Source organism: Coregonus lavaretus (genome assembly GCF_964263955.1).
Source record: "Coregonus lavaretus genome assembly, chromosome: 20".
NCBI classification, from domain to species: Eukaryota; Metazoa; Chordata; class Actinopteri; order Salmoniformes; family Salmonidae; genus Coregonus; species Coregonus lavaretus.
In genome coordinates, this window is record NC_140007.1 from 31,525,575 (window position 1) to 31,549,397 (window position 23,823).

Here is a 23,823-nt window from a genome sequence, read left to right on the forward strand (position 1 = left end):
CAATTGGCAGCGTTTTACAATCTTTAGTGTCTGGCATGACAATTTAAAAAAAGTAACTGCGGGATGCGCGTCAACCATTCGAATGCATATACCTAGGCCTATATTCACACAATTCCACTATTTATATGCACACAAAAAATCACATGATTTGATGAATGCCAGTGGGAGTTTTTTTTAAGACATTAAACAAGCAACAAGATCATATTTAGTCTGTGATCTAGCTAATGATTAACCCATTGGGGTAAACACTGCAGAGGAGCAACCCCATGCTTCAGCCATGTAGCTGCATCAGACAGGTGATAATACTTATTGCTAAAATAGTACACCTGCCTGATCATATGGACCATGTACAGGCCCTAAGATATTGCTTTTCATCAATATGTTATTAGGCTAATTTCTGGACATAGGCTATATGTCATCATTGAGAGGGGGGCATGGTTTTATTTTTGTTTTCTAAACAATCAGTGTAAATACATGTCTGATTTGATGGTTGGCTATAATATAAGGTATTTGCCCAGACTGCAAATGAAAGATGAAATCACCCAGATTTAAATTCTGCGTGCATAACTTGCTTTCCTGTGATCTTGGCCCGGGCCAGTAATTGTTTTATTCGGGCCAGTAGTTTTCACTTGGTACTGGCCCGGTGTGCCACTGGCAAATTTACCTGAATGTCAAGACCTGGACTGGTACCCAGGCTAACCGCCTTCCATTTTTGAAGACATTTATTTTTATTGTTAGAGCGGCCACTTGAGGATCTGGTCAATATAATGGCTAATCTGTGGTCACACACAATAACTGAAATGTGTTAGTCACATCATTCCTGGGGGATGACGTTTACTGTTGTCTTGTTTTGCTTTTCAATTTCAGGGACAATAGATAATGTTTTCAAAGTTCTACCTAGTGAAGCAACATTGAACTATAAATATTTTAAACCATGTTATTCTCAGACCTGGTGCACGAGGGCATAATTTAAAACATGACAGAAACAAGTCATTTTTTCACAGGCCTGTTGTATTCAGGCCTACAATCCTCTTCACAAACCATTTTGTTAGACAGTCATTATGGCCTACACAGATATACACACTAAGTTTTTGGCAGTCTCTTTGTGTTGGTCATAAACATGTGACTTTGGACGAATTCCACAAGTCCACACGGTTGGCTTCACCAAACATGAGGAATGCTCCGAGGCCCATGGTATTCACCATTGTGATGAGGGAGAACACGGAAGCCCAGGAAGCTGTGACCTCAATCAGGTACCCAGAGACGTAGACCAGCACCAGACCTGTAGGATACACAAACTGGTCTCTTTTACACAGTCAAATACAGTACATAGGCCTTTAATACACTTAACCGTGAACATTATATATCATTCTGATGTACAGTATACATGGGGGCTTGATATCTAATGCCTACCTGTGAAAGCCCCACACATATTCATAAATCCTGTTAAAAAAAAAGAAAGAAAATATACATTTTTGTGAACATATTTGTTTGTCAATCAAAATGGAACAGATGGAATGGAAAGACAATGATACCCAAAGACATTTGTTGACATAAAGAGATGAACAAACTGACCAAACATGGCTCCAGCACACGATGGGGCGAGGTCTTGTACATTCACAGACACACCACTAGGGCATGGGGACAATGGCAATGGGTTAGTATACTAATACCTCTATTACTGGATGAGAAGTTACCCTACATGTGTATGTACAGGTGTACCTCTATTATGTGGATTGAATAATGTTACATGAAAGCACACAGAAACAGACCTGCTGTTGAAGGTGGCCAGGCCCATAGCAGCGGAGACAAAGACCACAGCGGAAGGGAAGGAGAGTGGCCTGCAGAGTAGCAGGATAAACACACTGGACACACCCATGGACATGAACTGTATGAGGAGAGAGAAACACACTGATCACTAGAGAGAGAGGATGTAACGGAGAATAATCTACTTATTTAAATACGTCCTCCAGCGATTTGTGAACTTCTCCTGTGGAAAAGCGATATCCAAAGTATAAATACAGTAAAGTACGCACATTAAAGTGTAAAAAAAAATACATTTTGAGCAAAATAGTGTTTTTTAGACACAAATGCAAACTTCAAGGAGTAGGGCATTCAAGGAGTTATTTTGATGGGAACAATAGAGAAAGAGGAAAAGCCCACCCGTCTCTTGTGCTATGTCATGACTTGCCAGGACCACATATTGAGATGTGCCTTTTGTAATGTAAATCAGGTGTTAAATGAGGTGAAAAAGAGACTGGAGCCACTTTAACTTTAAATTCCCCATTTCAAGAGATACTGTAGCTAATTCAGTTATGTCTGATTATTGACACCGTTGACAAAGATGAGCAACAATGACTGTATTAAATAAATAATTCAAATACTGACTAACATAATTGCTCAGAGAAAAATATTTTGTTTAACAGGTAATATTTTCTCAAAAACGTAGGGATCTAAATGATTGACATAAAAAATTCTTATAAGTAAAGTAGTCAAAAGTTTAGTATTTGGTCGCATATTCCTAGCACGCAATGACTACATCTAGCTTGTGACTCTACTCTACTTGTTGGATCCATTTGCAGTTTGTTTTGGTTGTGTTTCAGATTATTTTGTGCCCAATAGAAATGAATGGTAAATAATGTATTGTGTCATTATTGAGTCACTTTTATTGTAAATAAGAATATAATGTTTCTAAACACTTCTACATTCATGTGGATGCTACCATGATTACAGATAGTCCTGAATGAATCGTGAATAATGAGATAAGACATGCTAACCTCCCCTGTTATTGATCATGTTGACCACCATAGACACTCTTCTGGCTAAAATGAAAACAGAAAGTGTGTGCATCCCACCGATTATCTACTCCCAATCCCAAGGAGGACATAAGATAAATGCTTCAAAGATATCAACACTTGACAGAAACATGCATACAGTATCTGTTGGTGGTGAAATTCCCTGTGAGGAATTTCCATATGTTGGGAATCAGTGCTACATTATTCAAAACCTGATCTGTTTCTATAGAATGGATGATGCTACCATGATTACGGATAATTCTGAATGAATCGTGAATAATGATGAGTGAGAAAGTTACAGAGGGTCAAAGATAAGACATGCTAATCTCCCCTGTTATTGATAATGTTGAGAGGTTAGAATGTCTTGGGGGTATGATCTTTGACCCTCTGTAAATTTCTCAATCATCATTATTCACGATTCTTTCAGGATTATCCGTTATCATGGTATCGTCCACATTAATGTAGAAGTGTTTAGAAACATTATATTCTTATTTACAATAAAAGTGACTCAATACATTTTTACAATTAATTTCTATTGGGTACAAAATAATCTGAAACACAACCGAAACTAACTGCAAATGCATCCAAAAAGTTTGTAGAGTCACAAGCTTGATGTAGTCATTGCATGCTAGGAATTTGGGAACAAATACTAAACTTTTGACTACTTCATTTATAAGAATCTTTAAGGGTGTCAATAATTTTGACTCCTACCTTTTTGAGAAAAAGAAGTATTACTTGTGAAACAAAATCTCTTTCTCTGAGCAATTGTATTAGTATAAAATAATATAATTTCCCAATTTCTTTGAGCATACAATATAGCTCAGTTTTTTCATGATTTATTTTTATACAGTCATTATTGCTCATCTTTATCAAGGGTGTCAATAATTTCAGACCCCACTGTATGTTAGTCAGGGGAAATAATTGCCTGAGCCCCAAGGATATGTATGATTGCCTTGTCTGGCATGAAAATGGGGAGCTCTAACCTGTCTGAACAAACCTCTTATGCATACCTGTACTTTCTCTCTGTCCACAAAACACTGAATATTGTGTTCAGTTACACAAGAATATAAGTTAATGATTCAAAACCAGATAAACTTACCTGCATCATCTTCCTAACAGATGCTGTTCCAAATCCTAGAACAAAAAACTGTATGTTACTATGAAATGGCTTCAATAGCTTACTAAGGAAGCAGCAAAACAAACAATCAAACAAACGTTGTGCTCTAATCTGTGTCATTCTTATACCTTGCTGAATTAATTGATCCGAAATTATGCCTCCAAAGAGCGCAGATGGGATTGCAACCAACCATGGAATTACGTTACACACCCATCCCTGGAATAAAATAGATTATAAGTATGAGTTACAATACAGATTACACTAAATTGCAATGGATAGACTATTTATTATTATATAGGTAAGACATGCTTTTTGGATAAGGTAAAGAAAGTGGCAGAAGAGATAAAGGTTTAATACCTTGGCGTGCGGATATGTATCTTTGAAAAAGGTTGGTAGCCATGACATCAATGTGTAACTAGTACTGCTGAAGCATAGGTGAGCAAAGACCATGGCACTGAAGAGAGGTGAAAGAGAGAGAACAAGAGAGTAAAAAAAAAGCAGTGGAGCTAGGCAAGCAGACAACATCAAGGTAAAAACAAGAAGTTGCAGCACATTTGCATAACATCCATGTGCCATACTGTATTATGTCCACAATCAACATATGCAAAATTTGAGCTGTACCACACAGAGGGCTGTTTTAACATTTTTAGCCAGCGTTTCTTTGACAGACCCGAACTGGATCCATGGCTTGACAGCATTTGCATTGTGTTCATTTGACCTGCAACCGACACACACATGATCATATACAGCAGTATGATTAAAGAAGCCTACCTCATGAATCATACATAACAACCACTACAGTGAAACAACTAATATGCATAACACATGCATTACATTTTGTAGATACTTTCAAACTAGAAATATATTACATTAGTATGAAATATTATAGCAGCCTACCTCATATGAAACCTGGAACCTAGAACAACCACTTAATTCAGTGAAACAACTATTACATACAACACATCCATTCAAATGTTCTGATACTTTAAAACTAAATATATTTATGCACAAAGCACCAATTCTATAGATTATTATATTGCTACCATAGAGTACCTCTCAGTAGAAATCTCCACACAGTCAATGACCACAGTCCCGAGAGCAGACCAACGCCGTAGAACACACTCTCCCAGTCGTAGCGTTCCAACATCACGGACCCCAGTCCCCCCACCATCAGTGTTCTGACTCACAAGCATAGAAGCACAATGAGGAAGAAGCATTTCCTTAGAACGTATTTGAGATAAAGCTATTTATGATTCAATTATAAATCAGAGATGGATGTTGGTATAATTAGAGACCTGTGTATGTTTGTTACATGTATAACTTACCCCATATAAGAGCCACTGCCCATTGTACTCATCAGAAAGCCTCTCTCCACTTCAACCACACGTTGGGAGCAAAGACTGGCTAAAGAGGGGTAGTGGACGCCTGAGGGAAAGCAGATGTTATTTACATTTTACATTTTAGTCATTTAGCAGACGCTCTTATCCAGAGCGACTTACAGTTAGTGAATACATATATATTCTTTTTTGTAATATATATATATATTTTTTCAAACTGGTCCCCCGTGGGAATCAAACCCACAACCCTGGCGTTGCAAACGCCATGCTCTATCAACTGAGCTACATCCCTGCCGGCCATTCCCTCCCCTACCCTGGACAACGCTAGGCCAATTGTGCGCCGCCCATGAGTCTCCCAGTCGCGGCCGGCTGCGACAGAGCCTGGATTCGAAACAGGATCTCTAGTGGCACAGCTAGCACTGCGATGCAGTGCCTTAGACCACTGCGCACATGTTATCAAAGTTACCAAACCATTCTAAAAGAGAAGAAAGAGGGTGGAGACTGTGGCTGAAGTTTCATGTGCGAAACTCTTGTTTCCACCCTCTCACCTTGTAATAGCCCCAAAAGGAATCTGGCCACCGTCATGGAGGTGAGGGGACTGATGCCCAGTCGCGCCAACAGAGGGGTGCATGCTGTAATGGAAGCCCAGGACGTAGTGGCAAGAAGCAGGACCCGTTCTCCACCAATTCTGGCAAAACAAACAATCATGAGCAGAGTCAGAGCAGTCTTCACAGCACACAAGAAAGGTGACTTCCAGCTTCTAACATGGACATTATGTAACAGGCAATCACTCAAGACCAAACAATACAAATCCCAATCGGTATGCATTGTTTCTCTCATTCAGACCACCGGAGGTTGACCCACCTGTCGCTGGCGTAACCTCCCAGCACCTGAGTGAAGCAGTAACCCCAGAAGAAGCCCCCCATTACCACACCCGACTGCGTCTTGCTCCAGCCAAACGTGGTGGCCATGTTGACAGCACAGATTGGCATGGCCATCCTGGCACAGTAGAGGAGACACGTGCCCAAGAAGAGCATCACCGTCCACTTTTGAGCCAATGGCCTGGAGGCAAATAGCAAGAAAGAGAGGGAGAGGTAATGATGATAATACTGATAATCTACATTACACTATATGTAAATACCACAGATAATTGGCCTATCATAATTGCATCACTTACAGAACATCATGTATCAGTAGTGCTGAGCGATTAACCAAAATGTCAGTTTCTTTCCAGTTTTTAAACAACTTATTGACCGACATCGGTTCAATGATTTGAATTCCATTTCGTTCAGTTTTTTTCTGTGACCTCAATGCGCACATGCATAGTTTCTCTAGAGATAAATCAGATCCAGCCTGACCTTTGCGATGTAGTAGGGAGTTGTAGTTTCCAACAGGCCAATATTCTACATAGTTTAGCGCATTTAAATTTGGTAATTAACTACAATTACCATAATCCATTGGTAATCTACTTGTCCGGTCTGAGTTTATTTTACGCCTGCTACTGAAGAGAGAATAATGCAGATCGTGAGATGATACAGAGTATAGCCGTAGGAAGTAGTTACAGGGTGTTTAAAAAAATTATCGAATCCGAGATTATTTTGTAATTTTTACATTTTCTAGTCATTTAGCAGACGCTCTTATCCAGAGCGATTGCATACAGTTTTCATACTGGCCCCCCGTGGGAATCGAACCCACAACCCTGGCGTTGCAAGCGCCATGCTCTACCAACTGAGCTATTTCTGACTACATCAAGTGAAGTGCCTTAATGAAGCCACCAGTGTTGGATAAAAGTTTCAGTAGACAGAGCAAGCTAACAGGAATCTAGTTTAATATTAGATGCTTCTGTTAAGTTACTTAGAGCAGTAAAACACTACAAATATGTGCAAATGAATTGAAAGTGTGACCAAGATCTAAATCTACTTTCACACTGGAGCATCTACAACCATTGTGAATGTTGTGAATGCACAGAAACTCTAGCCTGGTCCCAGATAGGTTTGTGCTATCCTGTCAACTCCTTGTCACACATTGTCACTGGTATTACAAGGAGTTGACATGACCGCACAAACAGATCTGGGACCAGGCTACCGAAACACGTATTGAACCGAAGATATCAGCCTACCGTGGTGTATAGTACTTAAGTAAAAATACTTTAAACTACTACTTAAGTCATTTTTTGGGGTATCTGTACTTAACTACTTATATTTTGACAACTTTTACTTTACTGCATTCCTAAAGAAAATAACATACTTTTTACTCCATACATTTTCCCTGACACCCAAAAGTACTCGTTACATTTTGAATGCTTAGCAGGACAGGAAAATGGTCCAATTCACACACTTATCAAGAGAACATCCCTGGTCATCCCTACTGCCTCTGATCTGGTGTCATCTAAACACACATGCTTCGGTTGTAAATTATGCCTGAGTGTTGGAGTCTGCCCCTAGCTATCCTTAAATTAAAATAACAAGAAAATTGTGCCATCTGGTTTGCTTAATATAAGGAATTTGATATGATTTATGTATATATACACTACCAGGCAAAATTTTGGACACACCTACTCATTCAAGGGTTTTTCTTTATTTTTACTATTTTTTACATTGTACAATAATAGTAAAGACATCAAAATATGAAATAACACATATGGAATCATGTAGTAACCAAAAAAGTGTTAAACAAATCAAAATATATTTTATATTTGAGATTCTTCAAATAGCCACCCTTTGCCTTAAGTGGCGCAGCGGTCTAAGGCACTGCATCTCAGTGCTCGAGGCGTCACTACAGACCCCCTGGTTCGATTCCAGGCTGTATCACAACCTGCCATGATTGGGAGTCCCATAGGGCCACAGCGTCGTCTGGGTTTGGCCGGTGTAGGCCCTCATTGTAAATAACAATTTGTTCTTAACTGACTTGCCTAGTTAAATAAAGGTTTAAAAAAATTATATATATATATATATATATATATATATTAAATGACAGCTTTGCACACTGTTGGCATTCTCTCAACCAGCTTCCCCTGGAATGCTTTTCCAACATTCTTGAAGGCGTTCCCACATAAAAAAAACCTTGCTTGACATGTCTCTCTATTTTCACCATGTAACCGCTATGGTTAAGAAGTTATACATGTTTTCAAATAAAACATTATTAGCTTATCCGATAGGCAAAGAACCGAAAGCAGAATCCATCACCTCACCTGGGCCATATCGCAGTCTGCTGCTCTGGTTCCTCTCCCTCGGAACCATCGTGTGCAAATACTTTGTTAGGAAGAACTTTCCCGGGAACTTCAAAGTTATGGTTAGTTTCACCAAATATTTGCAACAATGCCATTCAATGTGCAGGGTATTTTCAAATTCACCGTCCACCACTCTACACGTAGATCTCGTCTGGAAACGTGCGCTTCGACGAATGAAAATATGGACACAGCCTGCTGGACAGGTAAAACTTGTGAGCACCTTGAAACATACATATCTCTCTCTGACTGAGTTTGGCTGGCTGAATGACTGGTTGCTTGCGATCAGTGCAACACTGAGAGCGCGTTCCAGGTCGTCTAGTTTGTAAAAGGCGGCAGCCAACCGACAATGTGTGATCGCGGCGTTTACAATAAAGAACGCGCCCTCAGATTCCACGACTACATATCTGCCGTAGTGTGTAAGTGATCTACTTACTATTCATCCCTTCTATGCCAAAATTGCACATTCACAATAAATAAATGATGAACCTGAGCAGCAAGGCTACACAATGCAGGAAACAATGCTCTTAATAGATTGTCATACATTACCTGCTGTATTAGGCCGTATATAATAAAACTTTCTCTCAAAATAATTTCCATATCTGCAAATTTCACCTCAAAAACGTCCAATAATAAGAGGGGAGTTATCTGTAGTCTCTATGATCACATTGTCTGACCGTACAATAAAAAGTAGTATTAAAAAGGAAAAAATGACATTTAGGAGCAGGTAAAAAAGAAACAAATATTTCAACTCCCACATAACATAAACAAGGCATGAGTGTTTCTGTAATGACCTTAACCAATTCAACAACATTTCGCAAGTGGCATTTTTCCTATTTTGTTGCCTTACAACCTGGAATTAAAATGGATTTTTTGGGGGTTTGTATCATTTCATTTACACAACATGCCTACCACTTTGAAGATGCAAAATATTTTTTATTGTGAAACAAACAAGAAATAAGACAAAAAAAACAGAACACTTGAGCGTGCATAACTATTCACCCCCCCCCCCCCCCAAAGTCTATACTTTGTAGAGCCACCTTTTGCAGCAATTACAGCTGCAAGTCTCTTGGGGTATGTCTCTATAAGCTTGGCACATCTAGCCACTGGGATTTTTGCCCATTCTTCAAGGCAAAACTGCTCCATCTCCTTCAAGTTGGATGGGTTCCGCTGGTGTACAGCAATCTTTAAGTAATACCAAAGATTCTCAATTGGATTGAGGTCTGGGCTTTGACTAGGCCATTCCAAGGCATTTAAATGATTCCCCTTAAACCACTTGAGTGTTGCTTTAGCAGTATGCTTAGGGTCATTGTCCTGCTGGAAGGTGAACCTCCGTCCCAGTCTCAAATCTCTGGAAGACTGAAACAGGTTTCCCTCAAGAATTTCCCTGTATTTAGCGCCATCCATCATTCCTTCAATTCTGACCAGTTTCCCAGTCCCTGCAGATGAAAAACATCCCCACAGCATGATGCTGCCACCACCATGCTTCACTGGGATGGTGTTCTCTGGGTGATGAGAGGTGTTGGGTTTGCGCCAGACATGGCGTTTTCCTTGATGGCCAAAAAGCTCAATTTTAGTCTCATCTGACCAGAGTACCTTCTTCCATATGTTTGGGGAGTCTCCCACATGCCTTTGGGCGAACACCAAACGTTTGCTTATTTTTTTATTTAAGCAATGGCTTTTTTCTGGCCACTCTTCCGTAAAGCCCAGCTCTGTGGAGTGTACGGCTTAAAGTGGTCCTATGGACAGATACTCTCCAATCTCCGCTGTGGAGCTTTGCAGCTCCTTCAGGGTTATCTTTGGTCTCTTTGTTGCCTCTGATTAATGCCCTCCTTGCCTGGTCCGTGAGTTTTGGTGGGCGGCCCTCTCTTGGCAGGTTTGTTGTGGTGCCATATTCTTTCCATTTTTTAATAATGGACTTAATGGTGCTCTGTGGGATGTTCAAAGTTTCTGATATTTTTTTATAATCCAACCCTGATCTGTACTTCTCAACTTTGTCCCTGACCTGTTTGGATAGCTCCTTGGTCTTCATGGTGCACCTTGCTTAGTGGTGTTGCAGACTCTGGGGCCTTTCAGAACAGGTGTATATATACTGAGATCATGTGACACTTAGATTTCACACAGGTGGACTTTATTTAACTAATTATGTGACTTCTGAAGGTAATTGGTTGCACCAGATCTTATTTAGGGGCTTCATAGCAAAGGGGTGAATACATATTTTCCATTATTTATGTTTTAGAATGTTTTGAAACAAGTTATTTTTTTCATTTCACTTCACCAATTTGGACTATTTTGTGTACATCCATTTAAATTACAGGTTGTAATGCAACAAAATAGGAAAAACACCAAGGGAGATGAATACTTTTGCAAGGCACTGTACATGCATCTGGGCAGTAAATGTAAAAATTCTAACTGGTAACTAACTCTTAATAGCAAACTGGTCATGTGTACCCAACTTCTCTCTACTCCCGTATGATAAGTAAGTACAGCCCTTCTACTGTGAAAGGTTTCCACCATCTACAAGTTTTCATTCCTCAACAAAACTAAACTAAAACAGACAAACAATACAAGGCAGAGCTTCATGTGTCTTTCAAAGACAGAATGGAATGTAAACTCAGCCAACCATTTAAAAGAAACCAGTATTTCCATGTAAGCAATACTTTCATCCAGCAGTAGACAGGTTAAGACCAGATGACCAGAATATAGGTTATAACCAATCAAAGTACAGTAGATAAAGGCTGGGTAACACAGTTTCCACTTGATCCAAACCCTTTATCTAGAAAAAGTGGCATTTAGCCTATTCCCCTCTGTCCTTTACATATGAGCCTAATTTAGGCTTAACAAACTCTACCTTGTATGTATAAAATCATAACTCCCAAACTCAGTGTGGCAACCCAGTGGCTTAAAAACTAATTTTAAAAAATGACATTCAAATAAAAGTGAATACTTCCTTTTCAGATAATCAAATATAAACCAGTAATTTAAATTTGTCTCTCAAAATGTCTATAAATGTGGGTACTCTGTTGAATGTTTAAATCATCATAGCAGTTGTCACTTTTTAAGCCATATACTGGTTTGCACAATCAATTAAGTCCTCTCATATATGCAACATGAAAAATGTATTTATATTTATATATAATATGTTATTATTACGTTATCATCCAGTCGTCGACTGATTATAAATAGGAGAAAGGAAGTGTGGTAGTCCATGTCACTGCTCGTTCATTTCACTTGGGATCCTCAATAGTGCCTTTGCTGAGGTCTGTCATTTTGGGGTATTTGACTTTCTTCTGGTCCAGCTCGTTCTGAGCCCACAACAGCAGCTTGAGTAGCTTGGCCAGCTTGGGTGTTGACTCCCTGTTCTCATGGTCCAGCACAGCCTGGTTCACCTCACTCCACACCTGAAGAGCATTGAGGTGTGTCAATTACAGGAATACAGTCACACATAGAACACCCACAAAAAGAGCCCATTTTACTCATGCTCATTAAGTCTGTCTTTCTTTACATTAGTAAAATATGTGTAGTAAGACCTGCCTCTCTTCAACATCAGATTTGCAAGTTTTCTGTTTACGCTATCCTTACATTACCTTGGATGTGGTGTGGCCAAAGCCACATTGCTGCTTTCTGTGTGTTTGCAGCTACAGTGGGGAAAAAAGTATTTAGTCAGCCACCAATTGTGCAAGTTCTCCCACTTAAAAAGATGAGAGGCCTGTAATTTTCATCATAGGTACACGTCAACTATGACAGACAAATTGAGGAAAAAAAATCAAGAAAATCACATTGTAGGATTTTTTATGAATTTATTTGCAAATTATGGTGGAAAATAAGTATTTGGTCACCTACAAACAAGCAAGATTTCTGGCTCTTACAGACCTGTAACTCCTTCTTTAAGAGGCTCCTCTGTCCTCCACTCGTTACCTGTATTAATGGCACCTGTTTGAACTTGTTATCAGTATAAAAGACACCTGTCCACAACCTCAAACAGTCACACTCCAAACTCCACTATGGCCAAGACCAAAGAGCTGTCAAAGGACACCAGAAACAAAATTGTAGACCTGCACCAGGCTGGGAAGACTGAATCTGCAATAGGTAAGCAGCTTGGTTTGAAGAAATCAACTGTGGGAGCAATTATTAGGAAATGGAAGACATACAAGACCACTGATAATCTCCCTCGATCTGGGGCTCCACGCAAGATCTCACCCCGTGGGGTCAAAATGATCACAAGAACGGTGAGCAAAAATCCCAGAACCACACGGGGGGACCTAGTGAATGACCTGCAGAGAGCTGGGACCAAAGTAACAAAGCCTACCAACAGTAACACACTACGCCGCCAGGGACTCAAATCCTGCAGTGCCAGACGTGTCCCCCTGCTTAAGCCAGTTGTCACGCCCTGGCTCTGGGGACTCTGTTATGTTGAGCCAGGGTGTGTAGAATCTATGTTTTGTGTTTATGTTCACGATCTAGTTCATGTGTTTCTATGTTGGCCGGGGTGGTTCTCAATCAGAGGCAACGAGAATCAGCTGTTGCTTGTTGTCTCTGATTGAGAACCATACTTAGGCAGCCGTTTGGGCATTTGTGTTTGTGGGATCTTGTTCCGTGTATAGTTTGTGTATGTACCCAAGGACTTCACGTATCGTTTTGTTGTTTTTGTTCGTGTGGTGAATGTTTAATAAAAGTATGTTCGCATTCCACGCTGCGCATTGGTCCACTCCTTTCAATGATCGTGACACCAGTACATGTCCAGGCCCGTCTGAAGTTTGCTAGAGTGCATTTGGATGATCCAGAAGAGGATTGGGAGAATGTCATATGGTCAGATGAAACCAAAATATAACTTTTTGGTAAAAACTCAACTCGTCGTGTTTGGAGGACAAAGAATGCTGAGTTGCATCCAAAGAACACCATAACTACTGTGAAGCATGGGGGTGGAAACATCATGCTTTGGGGCTGTTTTTCTGCAAAGGGACCAGGACGACTGATCCGTGTAAAGTAAAGAATGAATGGGGCCATGTATCGTGAGATTTTGAGTGAAAACCTCCTTCCATCAGCAAGGGCATTGAAGATGAAACGTGGCTGGGTCTTTCAGCATGACAATGATCCCAAACACACCGCCCGGGCAACGAAGGAGTGGCTTCGTAAGAAGCATTTCAAGGTCCTGGAGTGGCCTAGCCAGTCTCCAGATCTCAACCCCATAGAAAATCTTTGGAGGGAGTTGAAAGTCCGTGTTGCCCAGCGACAGCCCCAAAACATCACTGCTCTAGAGGAGATCTGCATGGAGGAATGGGCCAAAATACCAGCAACAGTGTGTGAAAACCTTGTGAAGACTTACAGAAAACGTTTGACCTGTGTCATTGCCAACAAAGGGTATATAACAAAGTATTGAGAAACTTTTGTTATTGACCAAATACTTATTTTCCACCATAATTTGCAAATAAATTCATTAAAAATCCTACAATGTGATTTTCTGGATTTTTTCCCCTCAATTTGTCTGTCATAGTTGACGTGTACCTATGATGAAAATTACAGGCCTCTCTCATCTTTTTAAGTGGGAGAACTTGCACAATTGGTGGCTGACTAAATACTTTTTTCCCCCACTGTATTAGCATACTGTAAATACCATAATATATCGACAAACAAAATAAGGATAGCAATTCAAACTATACAGGAGCTTCTCATCTAAACCATATTGCACATACAGTGCCTTGCAAAAGTATTCATCCCCCTTGGCGTTTTTCCTATTTTGTTGCATTACAACCTGTAATTTAAATGGATTTTTATTTGGATTTCATGTAATGGACATACACAAAATAGTCCAAATTGGTGAACTGAAATAACAAATTACTTGTTTCAAAAAATTCAAATAAATAAATAACGGAAAAGTGGTGCATGCATATGTATATACCCCCTTTGCTATGAAGCCCCAAAATAAGATCTGGTGCAACCAATTACCTTCAGAAGTCACAATTAGTTAAATAAATTCCACCTGTGTGCAATCTAAGTGTCACATGATCTGTCACATGATCTCAGTATATATACACACCTGTTCTGAAAGGCCCCAGAGTCTGCAACACCACTAAGCAAGAGGCACCATCAAGCAAGCGGCATCATGAAGACCAAGGAGCTCTCCAACCAGGTCAGGGACAAAGTTGTGGAGAAGTACAGATCAGGGTTGGGTTATAAAAAAAATATCCGAAACTTTGAACATCCCACGGAGCACCATTAAATCCATTATTAAGAAATGGAAATAATATGGCACCACAACAAACCTGCCAAGAGAGGGCCGCCCACCAAAACTCACGGACCAGGCAAGGAGGGCATTAATCAGAGGCAACAAAGAGACCAAAGATAACCCTGAAGGAGCTGCAAAGCTCCACAGCGGAGATTGGAGTATCTGTCCATAGGACCACTTTAAGCCGTACACTCCACAGGGCTGGGCTTTATGGAAGAGTGGCCAGAAAAAAGCCATTGCTTAAAGAAAAAAAGAAGCAAACACGTTTGGTGTTTGCCAAAAGGCATGTGGGAGTCTCCCCAAACATATGGAAGAAGGTACTCTGGTCAGATGAGCCTAAATTGAGCTTTTTGGCCATCAAGGAAAACGCTATGTCTGGCGCAAACCCAACACCTCTCACCACCCCGAGAACACCATCCCCACAGTGAAGCATGGTGGTGGCAGCATCATGCTGTGGGGATGTTTTTCATCGGCAGGGACTGGGGAAACTGGTCAGAATTGAAGGAATGATGGATGGCGCTAAATACAGGGAAATTCTTGAGGGAAACCTGTTTCAGTCTTCCAGAGATTTGAGACTGGGACAGAGGTTCACCTTCCAGCAGGACAATGACCCTAAGCATACTGCTAAAGCAACACTCGAGTGGTTTAAGGGGAAACATTTAAATGTCTTGGAATGACCTAGTCAAAGCCCAGACCTCAATCCAATTGAGAATCTGTGGTATTACTTAAAAAGTGCTGTACACCAGCGGAACCCATCCAACTTCAAGGAGCTGGAGCAGTTTTGCTTTGAAGAATGGGCAAAAATCCCAGTGGCTAGATGTGCCAAGTTTATAGAGACATACCATACCCCAAGAGACTTGCAGCTGTAACTGCTGCAAAAGGTGGCTCTACAAAGTATTGACTTGGGGGGGGGGGGGGGGGGGTGAATAGTTATGCACGCTCAAGTTCTGTTTTTTTGTCTTATTTCTTGTTTGTTTCACAATAAAAAATATTTTGCATCTTCAAAGTGGTAGGCATGTTGTGTAACTCAAATGATCCAAACCCCCCAAAAATCAATTTTAATTCCAGGTTGTAAGGCAACAAAATAGGAAAAATGCCAAGGGGGGTGAATACTTTCGCAAGCCTTGATTAATGCAATGTTTCACAGATGTGTGGACATTTTAAAAGCATGTCATTTTCAATTTGGCTAACAACAAAAACGCTGTCTACTGGTATTAAGATAATTAAGGTCATTCTTGCAGGGGCATGTGGCATCGGAGAGAGCCATTGTCTTCACAGTATACCAGCCAGAGGGGGGAACTTGCTGTACAAGTGTCCCACACTACCTATGGAGGTGGCTTGGGAAAGATAGATTTGAAGCTAGATCCATCTCTTTACCATACAAAAATACAGTGCCCTCCATAATTATTGGGACAGTGAAGCATTTTTTCTTATTTTGGCTCAATACTTAAAAAGGTTGGATTTAAAATCAAACAATGACTATGAAGTGCAGACTGTCAGCTTTAATTTGAGCATATTTTCATCCATATTGGGTGAACTGTTTAGAAATTACAGCACCCATTTTAGGGGAGCAAAAGTATTGGGACAAATTCACTTACAGTGAGGGAAACAATTATTTGATCCCCTGCTGATTTTGTACGTTTGCCCACTGACAAAGAAATGATCAGTCTATAATTTTAATGCTAGGTTTATTTGAACAGTGAGAGACAGAATAACAACAAAAAAATCCTGAAAAATGCATGTCAAAACTGTTATAAATTGATTTGCATTTTAATGAGGGAAATAAGTATTTGACCCCCTCTCAATCAGAAAGATTTCTGGCTCCCAGGTGTCTTTTATACAGGTAACGAGCTGAGATTAGGAGCACACTCTTAAAGGGAGTGCTCCTAATCTCAGCTTGTTACCTGTATAAAAGACACCTGTCCACAGAAGCAATCAATCAATCAGATTCCAAACTCTCCACCATGGCCAAGACCAAAGAGCTCTCCAAGGATGTCAAGGACAAGATTGTAGACCTACACAAGTCTGGAATGGGCTACAAGACCATCGCCAAGCAGCTTGGTGAGAAGGTGACAACAGTTGGTGCGATTATTCGCAAATGGAAGAAACACAAAAGAACTGTCAATCTCCCTCGTCCTGGGGCTCCATGCAAGATCTCACCTCATGGAGTTGCAATGATCATGAGAACGGTGAGGAATCAGCCCAGAACTACACAGGAGGATCTTGTCAATGATCTCAAGGCAGCTGGGACCATAGTCACCAAGAAAACAATTGGTAACACACTACGCCGTGAAGGACTGAAATCCTGCAGTGCCCGCAAGGTCCCCCTGCTCAAGAAAGCACATATACAGGCCCGTCTGAAGTTTGCCAATGAACATCTGAATGAATCAGAGGAGAACTGGGTGAAAGTGTTGTGGTCAGATGAGACCAAAATCAAGGTCATTGGCATCAACTCAACTCGCCGTGTTTGGAGGAGGAGGAATGCTGCCTATGACCCCAAGAACACCATCCCCACCGTCAAACATGGAGGTGGAAACATTATGCTTTGGGGGTGTTTTTCTGCTAAGGGGACAGGACAACTTCACCGCATCAAAGGGACGATGGACGGGGCCATGTACCGTCAAATCTTGGGTGAGAACCTCCTTCCCTCAGCCAGGGCATTGAAAATGGGTCGTGGATGGGTATTCCAGCATGACAATGACCCAAAACACACGACCAAGGAAACAAAGGAGTGGCTCAAGAAGAAGCACATTAAGGTCCTGGAGTGGCCTAGCCAGTCTCCAGACCTTAATCCCATAGAAAATCTGTGGAGAGAGCTGAAGGTTCGAGTTGCCAAAAGTCAGCCTCGAAACCTTAATGACTTGGAGAAGATCTGCAAAGAGGAGTGGAGGGAGTGGGACAAAATCCCTCCTGAGATGTGTGCAAACCTGGTGGCCAACTACAAGAAACGTCTGACCTCTGATTGCCAACAAGGGTTTTGCCACCAAGTACTAAGTAATGTTTTGCAGAGGGGTCAAATACTTATTTCCCTCATTAAAATGCAAATAAATTTTTAACATTTTTGACATGCGTTTTTCTGGGTTTTTTTGTTGTTATTCTGTCTCTCACTGTTCAAATAAACCTACCATTAAAATTATAGACTGATCATGTCTTTGTCAGTGGGCAAACTTACAAAATCAGCAGGGCATCAAATACATTTATCCCTCACTGTATGTGTATTAAAATAGTAAAAGTTAAGTATTTGGTCCCATATTCATAGCACGCAATGACTACATCAAGCTTGTGACTCTACAAGTTTTGTGGATCCATTTGCTGTTTGTTTTGGTTGTGTTTCCTATTATCTTGTGCCCAATAGAAATGAATGGTAAATAATATATTGTGCATTTTGGAGTCACTTTTATTGTAAATAAGAATATAATGTGTTTCTAAACACTTCTACATTCATGTGGATGCTACCATGGTTACTGATAATCCTGAATGAATCGTGAATAATGATGAGTGAGAGTTACAGATGCACAAATATCATACCCCCCAAAAAATGCTAACCTCCCCTGTTATTGTAATGGTGAGAGGTTAGCATATCTTGAGGGTATGATATGTTTGTCTGTAACTTTCTCACATCATTATTTAAGATTCATTCAACACTATCCGTAACCATGGTCGCATCCACATTAATGTAGAAGTGTTTAGAAACATATTCTATTCTTATTTACAATAAAAGTGACTCCAAAATGCACAATACATTATTTACCATTCATTTTTATTGGGCACAAAACAAACAGCAAATGGATCCACCAAATGTGTAGAGTCACAAGCTTGATGTAGTCATTGCGTGCTATGAATATGGGACCAAATACTTAACTTTGTACTACTTTAATACACATAAGTAAATTTGTCCCAATTCTTTTGCTCCCCTAAAATGGGGGGACTATGTACAACAAGTGCTGTAATTTCTAAACGGTTCACCCGATATGGATGAAAATCAAATCAAATTGTATTTGTCACATGCGTTGAATACAACAGGTGTAGACCTTACCATGAAATGCTTACTTACAAGCCCTTAACTAACAATGCAGTTGAAGAAATAGAGTTAAGAAAATATTTTAATAAATATAATAAAGTAAAAAATTTAATAAAATAAAAAGTAACACAAAATAACGAGGCTATATACAGAGGGTACCGGTACCGAGTCAATGTGCGGGGGTGCAGTTTAGTCTAGGTAATTTGTACATGTAGGTAGGGGTAAAATTGTTCAGCTGTCTTATGGCTTGGGGTAGAAGCTGTTAAGGAGCCTTTTGGACCTAGACTTGGCACTCCGGTACCGCTTGCCGTGCTGTAGCAGAGAGAACAGTCTATGACTTGGGTGACTGGAGTCTTTGGCAATTTTTTGGGCCTTCCTCTGACCCCGCCAACATATAGGTCCTGGATGGCAGGAAGCTTGGCCCCAGTGATGTACTGGGCCGTACGCACTACCCTCTGTAGCGCCTTACGGTCAGATGCCGAGCAGTTGCCATACCAGGCGGTGATGCAACCGGTCAGGATTCTCTCGATGGTGCAGCTGTATAACTTTTTGAGGATCTCCACACTGCCAGGTCTCTGACCTCCTCCCTATAGGCTGTCTCATCATTGTCGGTGACCAGGCCTACCACTGTTGTGTCGTCAGCAAACTTAATGATAGTGTTGGAGTCGTGCTTGGCCACGCGATCGTGGGTGAACAGGGAGTACAGGAGGGGACTAAGCACGCACCCCTGAGGGGCCCCAGTGTTGAGGATCAGCGTGGCATATGTGTTGTTGCCTACCCTTACCACCTGGGGAAGGCCCGTCAGGAAGTCCAAGATCCAGTTGCAGAGGAGGTGTTTAGTCCCAGGGTCCTTAGCTTAGTGATGAGCTTTGTGGGCACTATGGTGTTGAACGCTGAGATGTAGTCAATGAACAGCATTCTCAAATAGGTGTTCCTTTGGTCCAAGTGGGAAAGGGCAGTGTGGAGTGCGATTGAGATTGCGTCATCTGTGGATCTGTTGGGGCGGTGTGCGAATTGGAGTGGGTCTAGGGTTTCCGGGATGATGGTGTTGATGTGAGCCATTACCAGCCTTTCAAAGGTGGTAATGGCTACCGACGTGAGTTCTACGGGGCGGTAGTCATTTAGGCAGTTTACCTTCGCTTTCTTGGGCACAGGGACTATGGTGGTCTGCTTGAAACATGTAGGTATTACAGACTCGGTCAGGGAGAGGTTGAAAATGTTAGTAAAGACACTTGCCAGTAGGTCTGCGCATGCTCCGAGTACACGTCCTGGTAATCCGTCTGGCCCCGCGGCCTTGTGAATGTTGACCTGTTTAAAGGTCTTGCTCACATCGGCTACAGAGAGCGTGATCAAACAGTCGTCCAGAACAGCTGGTGCCCTCATGCATGCTTAAGTGTTGCTTGCTTCAAAGCGGGCATAAAAGGCATTTAGCTCATCTGGAAGGCTTGCGTCACTGGGCAGCTCGCGGCTGGGTTTCCCTTTGTAGTCCGTAAGTTTGCAAGCCCTGCAACATCCGAAGAGCGTCAGAGCCAGTGTAGTAGGATTCAATCTTAGTCCTGTATTGACGCTTTGCCTGTTTGATGGTTTGTCTGAGGGCATAGCGGGATTTCTTATAAGTGTCCGGATTAGTGTCCCGCTCCTTGAAAGTGGCAGCTCTAGCCTTGAGCTCATTGTGGATGTTGCCTGTAATCCATGGCTTCTGGTTGGGATATGTACATACGCTCACTGTGGGGACAACGTCGTCAATGCACTTATTGAGGAAGCCGGTGACTGAGGTGGTATACTCCTCAATGCCATTGGATGAATCCCAGAACATATTCCAGTCTGTGCTAGCAAAACAGTCCTGTAGCGTAGCATCCGCATCATCTGACCTGTTCCGTATTGAGCGAGTCACTGGTACTTCCTGCTTTAGTTTTTGCTTGTAAGCAGGAATCAGGAAGATAGAATTATGGTCAGATTTGCCAAATGGAGGGAGAGTGAGAGCTTTGTATGCATCTCTGTGTGTGGAGTAAAGGTGGTCTAGAGTTTTTTTCCTCTGGTTGCACATGTGACATGCTGGTAGAAATTAGGTAAAAAGGATTTAAGTTTGCCTGAATTAAAGTCCCCGCTCAAATTAAAGCGGACAGTTTGCACTTTAATCTCATAGTCATTGTTAGATTTTTGGAGTATAGAGCCAAAATAAGAAAAAATGCTTCACTGTCCTAATAATTACAGAGGGCACTGTATGTGTCTTGGATCTAGTATGTGTCGTCAAACTAGTGTAGTGTAAAGAGGCTCTAATAGCCTAATAAACAATGATACAGATGATAGCACAATTGGCCCAGCGTCGTCCGGGTTTGGCTGGTGTAGGCCGTCATTGTAAATAAGAATTTGTTCTTAACTGACTTGACTAGTTAAATAATGGTAAAATATAAATAGCCCACACAGACACACCTTCTGTCGCTGCATCATGTTAAGTAGGTCTCCAAAGGGCGACTCCTCTGGGTTGTCGAAGGCAAGAAGAGCCAGCGTCCTCTCCATCTCTGTCAGGCACTCACGGCTCTCCTCCCCCTGCTCTGCGAGCTGTGTCTGGGCAAACTCCAATGCAGACTCTGTCTCCTGCAGCCTAATTAACTCAATCAAGTGCTGTTGCTACAAAGAGGAGAAGGAGGGAAGAAATGGAGAGGGACTTTTTATGTTGACTGAGAACACATTCTCATTTACAGCAATGACCTGGGGAATAGTTACAGGGGAGAGGAGGGGGGATGAATGAGCCAATTGGAAGCTGGGGATGATTAGGTGGTATGTGGGCCAGATTGGGCATTTAGCCAGGACACTGGGGTTAACACCCCTACTCTTACGATAAGTGCCATGGGATCTTTAGTGACCACAGAGAGTCAGGACACCCGTTTAACGTTCCAAGATGGCACCCTACACAGGGCAATCACTGTATTTTTTTTGACCAGAGAAAAGAGTGCCTCCTACTGGCCCTCCAACACCACTTCCAGCAGCATCTGGTCTCCCATCCAGGCCCAACCCTGCTTAGCTTCAGAAGCTAGCCAGCAGTGGGATGCAGGGTGGTGTGCTGCTGGCTCAGGGATGACATAGAAGTTTTATCAAGTGTTTTGGTGTGGGCAATGGACATCCACAAGAGATGCTGTTGTCTTGGACAAGCTCTGGTCCCAAATCAGTCCACTGAGGGCATCCTTACCTGCAGGTGAAAGTACAGGTAGCGCTTGGTATCAAGCAGCTCTGGGTGTAAACTGTTGATGAGTGCGATGGCCTCCTGTATCTCTCCCTTCAGGATCAGCTCTCTAATCTTTATCCTCTCATCCAGAGAGTCCAGGTCCACACTGGGCTCAATACCAGACTCCATCCGAAACTTCTCGGCTGCCTCTTTAAACCCCTCTGCACAAACACAGACAAGAGTGAGACCATAAAAATCACAAGAACAATCAACCGGATAAAGGATGGATCAAGGAAGAATTTGGGATTCTGCTTCTGTCAGTAGACAAGCTGAAGATTCAAAGATGTTCGGAGCAGAACGGTTAACTGGGATAGAGAGCGGCTCAGATTGGAGGTTGTTTTAGCAGCAACTGACACAAAAGTGTGAATCGTGGAATACCTGTCACCAGGTAATTCATAATGAGCCGGTTCATGTCAGCCCTCTGTATGTGTACATTGTTCAGTTTGTCCATCCATTCATCTTTAGTAATATCTTCGGGCTTTTCCGCGTAACTCATCATTGACATTGGGATCCTGCGAAGTTTGAATAAAAAATGTGTTAGCTAGCAAGTAACGTTAGTAATTGCACCGACATGCCGGTGTCATGTCGAGAGTGATTGTGGTCGATTGGTGTTTGAAGACCAAAACAACGTTCGCTAGCTAGCTAACTAAATCCTTTCATTTCGAAAGGTTAGCTGGCTATTAACAGTGATATGATATCTATCATCTATGCGGGGAACAGAACGAATATTCTGGCCTCACACACCAAAACATTTAGTCTGAAATTAGCTCGTTAACTATCGTTACTTGTTGTGTTGTTGCTAGCTAACGTTAGCTAGCTAGCTGCTTGTTGGTGCATCACCCACCAACGTGTAATTGTAACATGAGCGAAGAGTACAATACATAATAATAGACATTATCGCTATCAAATATAGTAGTCAGCTTTATTGTCCAATTAAATATACCTGTAACAATCTTTCAACTTCGGCTACGGGATGTGTAGTTGCTTCAAGCTCTCTCGCGAGAATCGCGACAACCGAATGTGATTTGGGGAAACATAACTACGATTGGCCAGTGGAATGATGTCATGGTTGCCAAGGAACAGTAGCAGTGATGGGGTCTGTTCAGAAGGGTTCAACGTTGCAAAAACTTTCAGATAGAAATGCATTTTGTGGAACAGATATTTTATGTCTTGTAGAATTATGCTGCAAGGTTCTAAACGTTTCACCTCATTGTATATACCTTGGTGTAACTCGAAAGTCTGTTCTGTGGAATTAACGCAATGTGGAAAATATTCTCCCGAGTGGCGCAGTGGTCTAAGGCACTGCGTCGCAGTGCTAGCTGTGCCACTAGAGATCCTGGTTCGAATCCAGGCTCTGTCGTAGCCAACCGCGACCGGGAGACGCATGGGGCGGCGCACAATTGGCCCAGCGTCGTCCAGGGTAAGGGAGGGAATGGTTGGCAGGGATGTAGCTCAGTTGGTAGAGCATGGCGTTTGCAACGCCAGGGTTGTGGGTTCGATTCCCATGGGGGGCCAGTATAAAAAAAAAATGATGTATGCACTCACTAACTGTAAGTCGCTCTGGATAAGAGCGTCTGCTAAATGACTAAAATGTAAATGTAAAATGAAGTAATAAAGCAAGGACAGGTATTACTTCTTAAGGTACCCTGACGAAAAAAGATTGCAGTCAGATGTATATAACTGCAGTTAGAGTGCAATTACTGCGTCCAAAATACCGCAGTTTCAAAACTGCAATCTTTTTTTGTAAGGGTAACGTTAGGCCTACTAGGGTTTTTGTCTGAAGGGGTCTCTGGTTGAGAATCACCTAGGCCTAATTTACTGTATTACATCCCTTCAAAATTCCTTCAAAAGAAAATGACTTCATCACGTTGTAGC

General features: G+C 41.6%; 2 protein-coding genes across 2 annotated transcripts; both read right to left on the reverse strand.

Moving 5' to 3' along the window:
- Window positions 1-1,112: 1,112 nt before the first annotated feature.
- LOC311148121 (voltage-gated purine nucleotide uniporter SLC17A9-like) lies at window positions 1,113-8,907 on the reverse strand (the record flags this gene model as incomplete). The annotated part of the gene is made up of 13 exons (XM_084185024.1): window positions 8,440-8,907; window positions 6,114-6,311; window positions 5,798-5,937; window positions 5,238-5,337; window positions 4,966-5,090; window positions 4,534-4,630; window positions 4,270-4,366; window positions 4,041-4,128; window positions 3,895-3,929; window positions 1,773-1,888; window positions 1,576-1,631; window positions 1,414-1,443; window positions 1,113-1,282 (listed from the first exon to the last, which is right to left on the reverse strand). Exons 1-13 carry the CDS (start codon window positions 8,571-8,573, stop codon window positions 1,113-1,115), a joined length of 1,386 nt encoding a protein of 461 aa, XP_084041150.1. The 5' UTR covers window positions 8,574-8,907.
- A 101-nt stretch (window positions 8,908-9,008) lies between these two features.
- LOC311147935 (glucose-induced degradation protein 8-B homolog) lies at window positions 9,009-22,951 on the reverse strand. The gene is made up of 5 exons (XM_084184783.1): window positions 22,892-22,951; window positions 22,327-22,460; window positions 21,913-22,109; window positions 21,156-21,353; window positions 9,009-11,876 (listed from the first exon to the last, which is right to left on the reverse strand). Exons 2-5 carry the CDS (start codon window positions 22,451-22,453, stop codon window positions 11,703-11,705), a joined length of 696 nt encoding a protein of 231 aa, XP_084040909.1. The 5' UTR covers window positions 22,454-22,460; window positions 22,892-22,951; the 3' UTR covers window positions 9,009-11,702.
- Window positions 22,952-23,823: the final 872 nt, after the last annotated feature.